General features: G+C 58.3%; 1 protein-coding gene across 10 annotated transcripts; it reads left to right on the top strand.

Annotated features, from left to right (window-relative positions):
• The first annotated feature begins 615 nt into the window (after positions 1-615).
• Positions 616-11,249, top strand: HEMK1 (HemK methyltransferase 1, mitochondrial release factors N(5)-glutamine). 10 transcript variants are annotated; one of them, XM_088798112.1, is made up of 13 exons: positions 616-753; positions 1,227-1,362; positions 1,876-1,958; positions 2,477-2,843; positions 3,130-3,221; positions 3,540-3,633; positions 7,654-7,788; positions 8,086-8,150; positions 8,413-8,462; positions 9,341-9,449; positions 10,308-10,403; positions 10,574-10,687; positions 10,825-11,249. In XM_088798112.1, exons 4-13 carry the CDS (start codon positions 2,616-2,618, stop codon positions 10,916-10,918), a joined length of 1,077 nt encoding a protein of 358 aa, XP_088654238.1. In that variant the 5' UTR covers positions 616-753; positions 1,227-1,362; positions 1,876-1,958; positions 2,477-2,615; the 3' UTR covers positions 10,919-11,249. The 10 variants fall into 10 exon arrangements, with proteins under 10 accessions (XP_088654238.1, XP_088654242.1, XP_074168370.1 ...); XM_074312269.2 differs by lacking the exon at positions 616-753 and adding an exon at positions 760-1,034 and having other exon boundaries at positions 9,341-9,456; XM_088798115.1 differs by lacking the exon at positions 616-753 and adding an exon at positions 762-1,034 and having other exon boundaries at positions 1,879-1,958.
• Positions 11,250-15,065: the final 3,816 nt, after the last annotated feature.

The following is a 15,065-nucleotide window of genomic DNA, read 5'->3' as shown; positions in this document are numbered from 1 at the left end:
CCCCGACTCAGGCAAGCCTATATATACCTCTCACAATAGCCTCCATCCAGGGCGCGATCAGCTTCAGATACCTTGTAATCCTCAGGTTTTCAAAGGGTTTATGGGGATCACTGAAGTAGCTTGTTACAAATACTGTTCCCCGCGGCTCCCCGGGTCTGGGACCGTAAACTGCATGTTTAATAGTAGCTTGGTAAACAGTGATCTAGTTAACAAGCGATTCTGGTGGGGGGAGGGGGGAGTTGGCAGGCTACAGTTTGCGGACACTGCCATGAATTTTATAGAAGGAGCAGCTGAGGTTCACTGAGGGCCGGGGCATCTGGACAAAGCCTCACGACAGTTGGGAACGGAGTCAGGATTCAAATCCTGATCTCCAGCGTCCGGTTTCGAGCTCCCTGCTCCAAACTCTAAAGCGGGAGCGAGGGGCTAGAGCCGCCCCGGGGTCCAGTCTCCACCTAGCCCTCTCGCGCTGCTCGGGCCACTCCCTCGGCCAGGCCCTGGACACTGGGTCCCGCCCCACAAATTGGTATCCGCCCCAACACTGGGACCCGCCCACACGCAGTTCTACCCGCCCACAGGCTCTGCTAGACCACGCCCCTGGACAACGCGTCCATTCTCGAAACCTTGGCCGGCTGGTGACAGGCCTCCTTTCGGGCTGGCTGCACACCGCCGGGGTCAGATATCCAAACACCAGCTGGGAGCAGTCACCGCGGGCTGGAGTCGTATTTCTGCCGTGACCGTCAGGAAGACTGATAGGTCTGGGCCCCCAGGGAGCAAACCTTCACAGTCACGCACTTTCTCGCCGGTGGGCCTGCGGGACTAGTGGGCGTGGCGTTCACAGCCTCCCCTACAGAAACCCAGTGGCTCTAGGAACCCTGGAGCTGGGTAATGGGGTCCGCCCGAGCCCTTTCTCAGCTGCGCCAACCCCGGAAGCAGGGCGTTCGAGGGAGCTCACTGCGGGCTGCACATGTCCGGGAGCCGCGCCGGGTGCTGTTTGTCCGGGCCGGTGGGCGGATCGGGTAGCTCTCCCTAGGCAGGTATGAGCTAGAGGTGGGGATCGGGGACGGGGTCTCCTGGATCGTTACACCTTCGAGACCCCCTCCCACTCCCCGTTGTGCATATGGGGAAATAGACTTGCGGAGAGGCGACCTCACCTGGGTCATTAACGTTGTCGTGCTGGACTGAGAGGGGAAGCTGCTCCCCTAACTTCAGGCCTGTGCTTCTCCAAGGGCTTCGCTGAGGTGGACAGAGCCTCCTCTGGAGTCCGGAGGGCCTGGGTTTGTGACTTGCCTGGGATAGTTCCTAGCTGGGTGACTCCGGGCAAGCCTCCTTTTCCTCCCTGCTTGTCGGATGATGTGACACCTAGTAAGTGCTCAATAAATGCTTGTTTGGGCTTTGGTCTGTGTGAAATTAAAGGGGACCACTGATTTTACACCTTCAGTTAAACTTGTTGATGGTAACAAATATAAAATTAACAAAAATTGTTAATTTTTAAGCTGGCAATTTATTCTAACAAATGGGATTTTGGGTTAAACTGGGGGTCGGGGGGCGGTGCTTCAGCATGCAAATCAATGACAGTAGGAGCAAAATATCAAAAGCAAAACCCCCAAGCAGAGCAGGTTCTTTCCCCTTTGTAATATTAGCTAAGAGCATATAACACTTGAGTCCCTCCTGTCTGTTGACTTGGCTCTCGGACCCTTGACATTCATTGACTAATGCACCACTTGTCATGAAGTTGGTGTTTTCTCTGCATTTTATGGACAAGGAAACTGAAACTCAGAGATAATGACTTTCCCAAGGTCACACACACTGTGGGTCAAACAGATCTGTCCAAGCCTGGGCCCTGACTCACCAGCAGCCCATTTGCCCATTTATTAGCAGGGACTGAAATATGGGTTCAGCCCACTTCAGCCAAAAGCATGAAGAAACCATCACTGGCCAAGACCATGAGAATCGAATAGGTGGGTGAGCATCTAAAATGGAGTCGAGGAAGTGACAGCAAGAGTATGTGTGGGGACAGAGTACTAGAGAGCAGTTTCCAAGCTCTCGGCTGCATGTGGAAAGGTGTAGGCTCGGATAGTAGATGGCCATCAGTTGTGACTAATTGGCCATCAGCTGTAACCAGTTAGCTATTGGCCACTGATATAAGTGCTGTGGCTGAGCTAGCAAGCGCGGATTGCAGTTAGCAAGGGATTGGTTGGCAGGCAGAGAAGTGGACGGCGGAGTGCGGATCGTGTGGATCCTACTTCGTGTGTCTTGCCCGGCCGCCAGTGAGAATATAGTGGTCTGACTCCCCTACCTATGGCTCCGTGGGTGTTCCTTTTTGCCTAGTCATATCCTGCGTTCTTATGTGGGGAGCGGGACCAGAGACCCCACATGACACCCTGCATGACAGCATGCCCTCTCTCAGGCAGCAGGTCAGAAGGGAGTGAGTCACACAAGGCTCAGCTGCTCTCCTGGTTCTCCTTCCCTTTGCCAGGACCAGAGCCACTTTGAGGAGCCAGAGCCTCTGACCTCTCCATCTTCACCCAGCCGGGGCCAGTGACCATCCTCAGCAGCCAGCATCCCAAGGAAGACTTGGGGACCTGGGAGTACTCAAGGAAACCTTCCTTTGAGACATGGAGTGTTGGGGGAGAATGCTGCGGGCCTTCCTGTCTGGCCCGGGGAGGAGGGGGGGCGCTTGGGGCTCGGCCTACAGCTCATGGCGACCCCATCGGCCTGTGCCTGGGTTGTTGAATGCCACAGAGCTTGTCAGTCACTGGACGGCAATCTTTGAGAAGGAGGGCATCCCCGAGGCCCAGGAATCCAGTGAGTACATCGTGGCTCATGTCCTTGGAGCCAAAACAGTTAAGTGCAATATTATCAAGAGGGCAGGGAGAGGTGGGCGGGAGGACCTTGGGGAAGACTTCCAGGCTTTTCCACTCCACTGAGAATGCTGGGGTTTTTCTGAAGGAATGCCTTAGGCAGATACTTATTCATTCATCCAAAAACTGTGACGGTGTGTGCCAGGCACTAGGGGTTCAGGGATGACCAAAGTGACCAGTGTTGGGCCCACAGGCATTGTCCACATAAGAAACCTTGGTCAGCACCCCTGGTAAGGGGAGTCAGCCACTTACATTCTCTGTGGAACAGTTTCAGAGTCTGAGACCAGTACTCTGGACCCAGCCCCTGACCCCTTGGCAGCTACAGTGTATCCAGGAACTGAGTAGCTGCCGATTGCAAAGGTGAGCAAGCACCCCTGGGCCAGACCTGAGGGCTCTGTGTGGGGAGCAGGGATCCAGCTGCCTACAGCCCGCTAAGTTTATGGTCGGGGGGAGGAAAGTAGGTGTAGAAAGACAGGAAGGTGTTGGGAGGGGGAAGTGCTGAGGTCAGGGTAATACACAGGAAGAAGGGAGGGACAGAAGGCCTTGGCTAGGATTCCCAAGCTTAGGAGACATGACCCTACCTTACCCTTTCGGCCACACGTGTTGTCCCTCAGCCCAGGCATGGTCCTCTTGGTCCAGGCTCAGGCACTGAGGATGACCTAGCCACGCCCTCTGCAGGATGCCTGTGCAGTACATCCTTGGTGAGTGGGACTTTCGGGGGCTCAGTCTGAAGATGGCACCCCCAGTGTTCATCCCTCGGCCGGAAACAGAGGTAGGTGTGCTACCATGACAGAGCAGAATGGGAATAAGGATGGGGGTTCAGGGCACCAGACTTCCTCCAGGGGGCGCTGGGGCCCCACGGCTGCTGTCCTTAGAGACTGCCCTTCCAAACTGGTTGTCTCTTGGCTGGCTGGGTAGGTGGGGCGAAGAGGGCAGGTCTCCTGCTGGCTTCCTTGACTGTCTTCAAATCCCAGGCCACTGCCCCAGTCCCCAGGGTTGGCAGTGGTTCAGGGTGCCCCAACCAGCGTTACCATCAAGAGCTGAGCCTGTTCTGTCATTTTCATAGGAGTTGTCCTTTGGGCTCATGGCCTACCCAACCCATGTGAAAAAACTGCCCTCCTCCTCAGGAGGCATAGGAAAGTGGAGAGGGCTCCAGCTGGCCATCTCGAGGCCTGGTACAGCCATGTGACCTTGGGCAGGTCACTGCTCCCTCTGGGCCCAGATGGTGAGAGGGTTGGGATTCCACAGACCAGGGAATCTGTGACTTGGTGGTCCTTTTAGATCTATCTGGTCAGGTAATCACTTCTGTCCCTCAAATGACTAGGAAGAGGGAGTATGTGGCCCGGGCATGCTATCCCTTGGCAAGGCACCCTGATCCTGGGAGAGATGCTTTCTATGGCCTTTCCTGGGCTTCCCTTTGACCTTGTAGGTGGCAGAGCTGGGAGCCAGATCAGAGCAGGCGTATGAGGTTGGGTGGGGCCAGTGGACAAGCCGGAGGGCACCAGGTTCTGAGAAGGGATGTTTCTAGAAAGGCATCCGGCACACAAACATTCCTGGGAAAGATTAGGCCTCTTCTGTGCGCCCCAGCCAGGACCCAGAGCCCCTTCCCACCCTACTCACCCCCACATCATGCGGTGGGGGAGACCAGGTCCTCACCTCACTATCCAGTGTCAGGGCAGGGATAGTAGGAAGTCTGAGACCTTGCTGAAGTCACACAGCGGGTCATGGGGGCAGCACTGGGACATCCTGACTCCGGGGTCAGGGCGCCCTGTGTCACATGGGGCTGCTTCATCTGGTATTGGCTGAGCTGGGAAGGGGAGCTGAGACCCAGAATAGGATGTGGCCTGCCACCCGCAGGCTTTTGGGAGGCCACCCTGTGGCTCCCCCAAGCATATGACCTCTGGCCAGGAGGTCACTCCCCCGAGGCTGCCAAGGGTCAGCTACCATGATGACCTTTGAGTCCCCTTAGAGTTGACCAGGCACCAGCCATGTGTTCCAGGATTCTGAGTGTAGACTTCTGGCTCCCATGTGGTCCCCCTCCCCTTTCCTGACTGGGTCTGGGCCAGGAGAGCAGCTCTGCTGTCGGGGGCGGGGTGGGGGGGGCTGCGGTTGGGAGGCCGGGTCCTCGCCTCACTGTACAGACATTTCTCAGAACTTGCCAGGTTCACCCCAGTGTGGAGCCCCACTGGGGGTGCCTTACCAAGAACTTGAGAGGACGTGGCCTGTGGCAGGGTGTGGGGAGAATGGGTGCAGGGGAAGGATTGTGGTGCTTGTGTGTGCTCCATCCATTGAAAGGCTGTTTCTGATAATGGGTGCAGAAGTCTGAAACACAAGGTGGTAGGTGTGTGGCCTGATGAATTGGGTTTTCCCTGGGGGTGGAAAGGCAGCTCAGGCCTGGCTGACAGTGTACACAGTGGGAAAGCCAAGACCATGAGTGGGAGCCGTTCCCCCAGCCTGGTGGGTGAAGCTCTGTGCCTTGTCTGATTGACTTGAGGGAGGCAGTGCCACCATCTTGGGGCTGCCCCACCTGGGACGTGATCCCAACAGAGGGTGCTTGTGGCACGCAGGTCCTGCTGAGGCCTTGGGCCAACCCCTTGAGGGGGTGTGGAGGCTGTGGCTCCAGGCAGAGCTGACAGCTGCCTGCTCCCTGCCTCCTTTCCATGTGCCCTTCTGCCCCCACCCGACTGTGTTCTTGGATTCTTCCCTTGTTCACCTGGAAAAGGTGCCCCGGGCCTGTGACCGGCTCAGCTTTCAACCTCCCCCAAGGAGCCACCAGCATTGTGCTGTGGGAGGCTCTTCACTGGGTGGGAAGACGGAGTTTCTGGACTTCTTGGGGGGTGATCTGCACCCCTTCCTCTCCCACCCAGAGCCAAGATAATCCTGCTGTGGTCTGGAGTGTAAGAGAGAGGCCAGGGGCACTGGGGGCAGTGGGGGCCCAGTCTCAGCCTCACACTCTGCCCAGGCTGGCCATTCACATCTGTGGCGTGTGTCTCTGCGGTTGGGGGTGTCTGCCTGGTGGCTGGCCAGTGTGGTTGGCTGAGGGGTCATTCTCCAGCCAGGGTAGGTCTGTCTGTGGCCAGGAAACCAAGAGCAGCTCACACCCCTGACCAGTCTTAGCCATCCTCCCGGCCGCTCAGTATGTGGCCTCGCTACTGAGACCACAGGCTCTCAGCCGCAGCCTAGACTGCTCGCTCGTGCCAGTGCCAGTGCTGGGGCCTAGCTTGCTGCCAGCACCCCGTCTCGGTAGGGCTTGGTCTGGGAGTGAGTGAGGGCAGTCCTCTCTGGCTGGAGCCAGGCTGTCTCACCCACGGGCAGTAACTTGTTTGGTGTGGAAAGGGCTTGGAACAGGAAAGTGTGGACCCACTGGTCAAGTTCTACCTGCCTACGACTTGCTATGTTGGGGACAGGTGAGCTTTGCTCCCGGGGTTGGGGTGCCTGGCAGAGTGAAGTGCTTTTTGGGACTTAGCACTGAGGAGCTTATGTGGAAAGTGAGTTGAGCCGTCTGGAACCCTCTGCTCCATGGGGACCTGACTATTGACATTGGAGGTTTGGGGCCACCTGGGACCTGAGACTCAGAGGGTAGCTTCCCTTGGCCACTGAGAGCTTGCCCAACACGTGGGAAATGGCCAAGAGGCTCGTCTGTGGGGTAAGCCCTGCCTACGTGGGACACACCGTGATGAGTTAGTCTCTCGTCTTCCCGTCATGGACCTTCAGTCTGGTGGGAGAGGCGGACCCCAGATTCCTGGTGAGAAAAGCCATAGGAGAGAGAGCCTGGCAGGGGTTGAAGAAATCTGCCTGGAGGAGGTGGACCTCTTTTCAGATGAGGGAAGCACCCACTTGTCAACCCCTTCCCCTACTCCCTGAGCCAGCCCTGCCTGGGACCCCAGGAGTCCCGAGCCTCGGGGGGGGGCTCTCCTGCCCTCATCCCAAGGGGTGTCTTTAAGAATGGGCTACTGCCCTTTCTCTGCTCTGTGCCTGGCTACTTGGGCCCCCAACTCTACTGCTGGTTAGAAACACTTGGCCATTGGGCAGCAGCAGCCTCCATCCTCAGCTCCACCCTACACTGGCTTCCATGCAGTCTCTGCAAGGTGACTCGAAGCCCTGTTGCTTCTAAAGTGACAGTACCTGAAAGTGTGCCCCTGCTGCCAAGGTGGGTACAGTGTAGTCGGGCACCTCCCACCATGCCAGGCCTATCTACCCCATGCCCTGTGTTTGCCACAGCCCCCTTCAGTATGGGGCTCAGGCAGGACTCACCCCAACAGCCTCCCTGGGTGCCTCCTAAGCTCAGCTGTCTGAGGAAGCTGGGGATACCCAGCCCCTGATAATTGGCCACTATGAGCTGCGTTCCAGGCTCCAGGTGGGGCCTTGACCCTTGGGCCAGTTGTGAGGACTCAACAGATTAATGCAGGGAAAGCTCTGGGAGTAGGACCAAGCACAGAGGGAGTGACCTGGGCCCATCAGGTCTGGCTCTTAGCACTGACGTTAGTACAGAACAGAGGGTCTCTGAAGGGCTTAGCTGGCGTTTATTGAATGCTGACCACGGACTTCACAAATGTGGTTGTTTCCTCCCCACCACACCCTGACGAGGTGGGTTATCCTCAGCGTGCTCAAGTCTCCAGATGGGGACATGGAGGCATGGGGAGGCAGAGTGACCTACCCATGGCCCCAGCTGACATGAAGTTTAGTCTGGCTGCAGCCATCCCCACTTCTGCATTCCCACAGGGGCTAACTACGCTGGGTCTCTGTGCCAACAGCCCTAGGGCCAGGTCGGCACCAACTCTCTGTCTTGCAGGAGCTGGTTGAATGGGTGCTGGAGGAGGTGGCCCAGAGGCCCCGTGCAGTGGGAGCCCAAGGTGGCCCCCTCATCCTAGAGGTGGGCTGTGGATCGGGAGCCATCTCCCTTAGCCTGCTGAGCCAACTCCCCCAGGTAAGTCCCCTCTGCACCCCTCCACCCCGCCCTGGGTACTCACTGTCCCTGTCCTACCCATCTCTACTGGAAGCACTGGATGGGAAGTGACCAGACGCAGGAGGACAGTACTGCCCCAGCCCACTGTGTCCATAACCTCTAACGCCCATCCCTCTGTCTGGCCAGATCCTGGCTGAAGAGAGGTGAACACTGTGGCTATTTCCCTCCTCTTTTGGCGGGGTTGGAGGGGTCTGGTCCCTGGGCCAGGCCTCTCGCAGCACCCTGCCTGCCACTACCCTTCATTCATTCTTGGGGCAGAGTCAAGTCATTGCGGTGGATAAGGGAGAAGCCTCCATCTGCCTGACCCGCGAGAATGCTCAGAGGTAGGTGGGCTGGGGGATCAGAGGGTCCGGGGGCAGGGAGTTGGACTTGGGGCCTGACCTCAGCCCCTGCCTAGTACCAACCCCACTGATGTCCACTCCCAAGGACTGGGAGGCACTGGGGCGGCCTGGCGTGGCTCCCGCAGGTTAGGAATGGGTGGTGGGCACCAGGTATCTTGGGTCCATGAGGCGTTTATTGTCTTAGTCCTCGCAGCCCAGGGTAGAAGTCTGCGCCCATGCTCACCCTACCTTCCCATCTCTCCAGGCTTCGGTTGCAGGACAGGATTTGGATCGTCCCCTTCGATGTGACCTTAGGTACCTTCCCCATCCGTCTTCCCTGGGGCGGGGAGCCTGGGGACAGGTGCTGCTGGGTGGATGAGGCACTCTGCAGAGCTGGAGGGAGAGCTTCACACACGCACACGCACACAAGGGGCATCTCAGCTCAATCCCTGCTGAGGACAGGCAAGTCCCCATTGCCTCCTGTGTTGACCTGACACAGGGTCTTTCTTATCTTCCAAATCCGCCATAACTAATGAATTATCTATGGCTTACTTTTTGTCAAGAGATAAGCAGAAGCTCAAGAGAAAGCCCTTAGGACCAAAATACTTGAGTGCCCCTCTCTCCCTGCCTGGCTCAGGCACGGCATGGCTTGGCCACAGCCTTTACAGTCTTCTCAGGGTTCTGGCTCCAGTTCTGTCTCTATCACCTAAGGACCTGTAGGAGCCTTGAGCCTTCTGTACCCCCTCCATGCAGGGTGGCACCTATAAACAGGGCCACTAGGAATCGACTGAGACCAGGCCTGCCCTCCATACACTCAGTCCATGTTGGCTGTGAGGCAGAGTGTGGCAAGGCCCGTGGGGCTGCCGAGGACAGAGGCTCTTTCTTTGCCCAAGCAATCAGAGAGGGCTTCCTGAAGGTGGCACCTAAGCTAACTTTTGCTTACTCAGGAGGTTTGTGACAGGAAGCAGGAAGGGCAAGGACATTCTAGATGAAGAGCTGCCATGTCAGAGCACAAACACTCCTGGCCAGGCTGCTGGCTGGCGACCCTGGGCACTAACCTTCAAGTCCGGCTTATCAGGTCCAGAGAGGCCCAAGGATGGCTTGGGGAGAGGGACTACCCAAGGGACATGCTGGTGGGTGGAGCCACCACCTTTCACCTCCCATTCTCTGCTGTGTGTTCCCTTTGACCACAGAGGGCAGCTGGGCACACCTTCTATCCTGGGGCCCCATGGACCTGGTCGTCAGCAACCCTCCATATGTCTTCCACCAGGACATGGAGCAGCTGGCTCCTGAGATCCTCAGGTGCAGGGTGGGTGGGACAGGGAGGCCTGGCCTGAGAAGGCCTGGGGGGATGGGTCTGCCCGGAGGACCACAGCGTCTGGAGGGAGGGGGAGGGTGGGAGGAGGGGGAGACAGCAGTGGTGTTGAAAGAGAAGCTCACTCGAGAGCCCACAGACCTGCTTGAGTTCAGCCATTGCCTTCCCACTTAAGACGACCACTGAACCGTTCTGAGCCTTGGTTTCCTGCCTCTGAAGGGGGAGTGGTAGAGCTTTGCAGGGCCTTGGGAGGACTCAGCGATGACTGAAATATCAGATGCAGTGCAGAATACGTAGGTGATTTGATGGCTGTGTCATTTTACAGAAGGCCGAGGCCCAGAGAGGGAAGCTGCCTTGTCCAAGGTCAGGTGGGGGCTTACGCAACGCTTAAGACGCTACGCCAGGCTTTGCAGTGAGCCACCCTGCTCTCAGATGGGCTGAGAACTAGGGGTAGCCCGAGAGCCCGCAGACGAGGCAGTGGTAGTGTGGGTCAGGGTACTGGCTCTGCCTTTCTGGGCTCTCAAGGGTGGTCAGAGCCAACTCCAGGCCTCCCCAGATGAAGAATGGAAACAGCCTTGTGGGGACACGCATGACCTGGAGGCTGGCAGTCAGTGGGATCCACTGAGCACACGTGGCACTGCCGGGTGCGTGCTGCCTCTATCTAGTAGGGAGGGGAGTCAGAGCTGCTCTCATTTGGGGGCCTCCTCCTCTGGGTCCTCAGACTTTCCTCTCAGCCCAGAGTGTAAGTCCCACGGGGCCCCCTCCATGGAGGCCCTGCTCAGGTTTTCCACACTTTCAGACACCCCCATATCCCAGGCTCTCACCTCCCACTGCTTCCCCTTCAGCTACGAAGATCTGGCAGCGCTGGACGGCGGGGAGAAGGGTATGGACATCATTACACACATCTTGACACTGGCCCCTCGGCTGCTAAAGGACTCTGGGTATGGATGGGGTGGGTCTCCTGGTTCTATCCCCAGCAGCCTCATCCCCTCCTGTGTACTGGGCCTGCCCTGGCAGTCATTCTGCCCCCACCCCTTCCAGCCCAGGCAACCCCAGAGTGCAGGTCCTAGCCCTGCCCAGTTGAGCTGACCCATTTCTCTCCCATGTATAGAAGCATCTTCTTAGAAGTGGACCCGAGACACCCGGAGCTCGTTGGTGGCTGGCTTCAGAGCCGGCCTGACCTGTCACTCGATCTTGTGGCTGTGCGCAAGGACTTCTGTGGGAGGTGAGATGCTACCGTCCCTGTCGCCCCTAGAGCCACACTGGTCCTTCCACTCAGGCACTCACAGCTCCAGCTGTTCTCACTTCCTGCTGAGTCCTTGGGGCCCAGGCAATGACTGGCCCCTTGTCCTGTCCCCTTAGGCCCCGGTTCCTGCATATCCGGAGGTCTGGGCCACAGCATGGCTGCCCTGCACACGCCTGGCCAGGGCCCCAGCCTGCCAGAGTGCCTGGTTGACCCTTCTTCCTGGAATGCTACTTGGAGGGCAGTGGATGGTGCCTTCCAAAATCCCAGATGCTTGTGGCATTTCCTATGGCTCTGGGATCCCCGTGCTCTACATTTTTAGGAGACCTAGGGGCAGAAACAAGGGCAGGCTGCCCTTCCTTGGGGGAGCAGAGAGCAAGGGCATATGCCATCTGGCTCAGGGGCTGAGCAGACCCAGGTTCCCAGTCTGGCGCCATCACATCAGCGTGGCCACGGCAGGATGCTCAGCGTCTCTGTGGGTGGAGCTGCCCTGGGGATGTTGGGCGCTATGGCCAATAAAGCTCAAGAGGCCGACAAGTGGTGACCTAATGTTTCGTTGCTGTGATTTGTGGGTCCTCTGTCCCTGTCGACTGCAGGCAGTGCTGGGGGTGATGGCTTCCTTCTGCCTCAGCAGTGTGGCATGGGAGAGCCGCGTGGAGGAAGGCACATGGGTGCTCCCGGCCTTGGATGGCGAGGACTTGGCACTGAGCGCTTGCTCCCGAGGGTTGACAGCCCTCCCCTGCCCCACGCGTCCACACTTCCCTGACTGGGCCTGAGCACAGGAACCTACCTCATCTGCACTTCAGCTGCAGGGGGTGGGGGTGGGGGTGGGGGGGTTGCCTGCTTCCTGGAGGGGATGGGGCTGAGAGTCCTTGCTGCGCAGTTTGGGGTCACGTATCCACATTCATTTAACAGGGCTTGAGCCAGTGAGGGTTCAGAAGGGCCTGTGTTTACTTTTTATTCCCATAGGTTTAGCTAAGACATCCCTTCCAAGTCGGTCTTGGGGTTTCAGCCAAGCCGTCTGTCCTTGGTTGGGGCTGGGGAGAGTGAGAAGCTGAGACAGGGCCCCAGGGTGTGACCTCCGCCCCAGCTCTGCTCTGCAGACTCGCTGCCGCCAGGAGGCCTGAAGGCCCAGCCCTTCTGTCCACAGTGACGGGAAGTCTACAGGTTGGCAGGTGCTGGTACGAGCCTGCATCAGGGTGGGTCCTGAGGAGCATGGCAGGCCAGGCTGGCTCATTCCGCTAGACCCCCCCGTGCTCCACCCCCTCAGCCCCGCAGCACTTTCAAGGGCCTGACCTGGTGCAGTGGCCAGGGCAGTGTGGTCGGTGGGCAGCATTCTCTGCTGGAGCCAGGATCTGGCTTCTGGGGTTGTGTCTTGTGGGACCTTGCATAGCTCCTTTCCTTACGGGAAGCTGGCACTTCTGGTGCCAGGACCAGAGCAAGGTGGCAGCTTCATTTTACTCCCAGTCAGCCAGGTGTAGCTGGCATCTGAGTGCCACTCCCCAGGCAGAAGTGGCCACCTCAGGTCCCGTGATGGGAGGTGGCCAAGTGGAGACGGGAAATTAGGTCCCTGCCTTTGGGGAGTCTGTATTGCTGGGGTCATACCAGGCCTGAGTGACTCCCCTGCTGAGCTGGGGGTCACTTTTGCCTTAGCGGAGGCCACACTGCAGCTCCCAGAGCCCTGGTATCTTGCTCCTTGCCCAACCCCAGCTGCATGGACCCCAAACTGTCCCTGGTTTTCTTTGAGGAGGAGCCAGGGACTCCACCTCATGGCTGTTCCAGAAGGAACCTAGAGGGTGGTGGGGGGGATGGAGCCAGAGCGAGGGTCCCAGCTTTCTGAGCCCCCTGTGCTCTTAGACCTTTGCCTGCCAAGGTCCTTACTAGCATTGCCCTTTCTCTCCTGCCTGTGCCCTTCGGCTCTTGCTGCCTTCAGTGGCATCTTCCCTGACCTAGCATCCTGGTGACCCCTTGCCCCCAGCCTGGGCCACAGTTCAGCCAGTGCTGGCTTCCCTGCTGCTCTCGCCCTCCCGGCCTCAGGCCCATCACTGAGGGGAGGCTTTGCAAGCATGTGGCTGTGGCACCCCAGCAGAGCGTAATGATGGGAAGTGACAGTGAAGAGGCAGCTGGGGTCACGAAAGCAGGAGCCATCCTTGGAGACAACTTCCTTCCCAGAAAACTGTGAGGCTTGACTCCCTTGGGAAAGGGGTCCAGGCCAAGTAGACTGGCAGGGTAGGGTTTCCAGCCTGCCATCACCGGTTCCATGGCACCTTGGACATTGAGCTCGGATGTTGGAGCCACACCAGCCTGGGTGCAGATCCTGGCATTTGCCTCTCACCAGGTTGTGACCTTGGGCAGCTGCCTTCAGCTCCCTCGGCCTTGGCTTCCAAACCTAAGAAATGGGACCAAGTACTTGATCTTATAGGATGGTTGTGAGGAGCCCGTGGGATGCACTTCCATGGGGCGTTGTGTCTTCATCGCCCATCTTGGAGGACAGACACGGGGAGGGCCCGTACCCTTGGCACCTGTCTGGTGCTTGGCACCAACACAAGGCGGGCAGAGATGTGACAGTCTGGAAGGGAGGGGAGGCAAGGGTTTTGGTTTTGGGCTCTTGGCTTGTCTCTGCCCTCTGGAGATGGAGCCACCAAGAGGCTGGTAGCCTGGCAGCCCAGATCTCCCCTCAGCCCCTCCTCTTCCACCTCACCAGGGCCTGAATACCCTGAGGTCCAGGCCAGAGCAGCCAGTGGCTCCAGCCCAGAGGAAGCCAGGCTCGTCTGCCCTCTCTTCTCTCCTTTCTGGGGCCAGAGCCAGAGATGAGCTGCCTCCTTTAGCATGTGTCGTGGGGCCCTAGAGGCAGAGCAGCAGGAGGACACGGGGCTGATGGCGGAGTCCAGGCCCCTGAGGTCTTGAGGGACTCCTGCTGCCCACCCAGCCTCCTTCAGCCAGAGCTCCAGGTGTGCGCAGAGGACACAGGGGTCCCTGATCCATGTTCTCTGGAAGAGCAGTTCCATCCCCTCTCCTGACAGCTGAGGAAACTGAGGCTTCGCCTCATAGTTGGATACTTTTCCCAGCCGCCCATGGGTTTCTCCATGGGGCCCCTCTAACTGCCTTATTGAAATGTGCCCCCCAAACCCTTTTCTGCTCTCACCTACCCCAACCTGGGCCCTGGGCTGTTAACTTCTCAATCCCTGCCCTTGGCTGGCTCCGCATGAGCCGCGTGCGGTGTCTGTCCTACAGGGCCCAGGTCTGACGAGGTGGAGGATGGCTATGGGAAAGGCTCTGGGGACCCCTCCCAAGGCGCCTCGGGCTGAGTAAGCTCCATGAGAACAAAGGCTCCACTGCGGCCAGGCTCGGAGGACTGCTTCAGCCTCTGCAGGCCCACTGTCTCCCTGTCTACCTTTGGAGTTTTTCCTCCACTGCCCCGGACTCCTACAGAACTGCATTCCCTAGCCACGCCGCCCTCCCTTTGCCCAGCCAGTGCATCCATCAGGAGTGCCCTTGCCTGCCACTGCCATCCAAACCATCCTCTCCTTCAGGCTCCAACACAAACCACCTCCTCTAGAACACTGCTCTGACCTCTCTGTTCTCCCTGCCAGCCCCTAGCCCAAGCTTCTGCCAGCACCAATGACATTCTACCCCTTGTGTTTGGAAACCCTGTCTCCTCATCTGTCTGGGGCTCCATGTGGGTCTGGCGTACCCCAAGCTCAGTGAATGTCCACCAATAAGCCCACAATGTATGCATTTTCTAGAATGGAGCTGGAACTTGCCATGTGGCTCACAACTGACCTGCCAGCAGCTCTCATATATTCCGGTCAACAGGGAGAGGAAGCCATGAAGGCCTTCCTCCCACTCGAGCCAGGCAGCTGTTCGAGTTGAGCCATGGCCGCTTCCAGGGATCAAGTGCACCTGATCTCTGCACGGTGGCCTCGCCGGGAGCACAGGCTGTCCTTGGCGTCAATGGGGCAGGCGCCAGGTTTCCTGGAGCTCTGGGCCCCAGCCAGCCCCTAGCCAGCCCCCAGCCACAGTGTTGGCCAGAACAGTGGCCAGCCACCCCTCACGATCCCTCCGCCCAGGACAAGCCCTGTGCATGGGGCTTGGGACTAGCAAAGAAGCCTACTCTTCCTGTGGTAGGCGGAATAAAGATACCTAAGTCTGAGTCCCGCAGACCTGTGACTATGGTACCTTATGTGGCAAAAACGATGTGAAGTTAAGGATCTTGAGATGGAAAGATTGTCCTGTATTATTCAGGGGGGCTCAGTGTAAATCATCCTCATAAGAGGGAGGCAGGAGTGTCAGAGCGAGAGAAGACGTGATGATGGACGCAGAGGTCAGAGTGATGCAATTGCTGGAGGAGAGGGGCGTG

The sequence above is a fragment of the Rhinolophus sinicus genome, chromosome 5, assembly GCF_057876585.1.
Source record: "Rhinolophus sinicus isolate RSI-liver-muscle chromosome 5, RSI-T2T, whole genome shotgun sequence".
Lineage (NCBI taxonomy): Eukaryota > Metazoa > Chordata > Mammalia > Chiroptera > Rhinolophidae > Rhinolophus > Rhinolophus sinicus.
The sequence above is the reverse complement of the archived record's forward strand: the minus strand, read 5'-3'. Positions and strand labels throughout refer to the sequence as shown.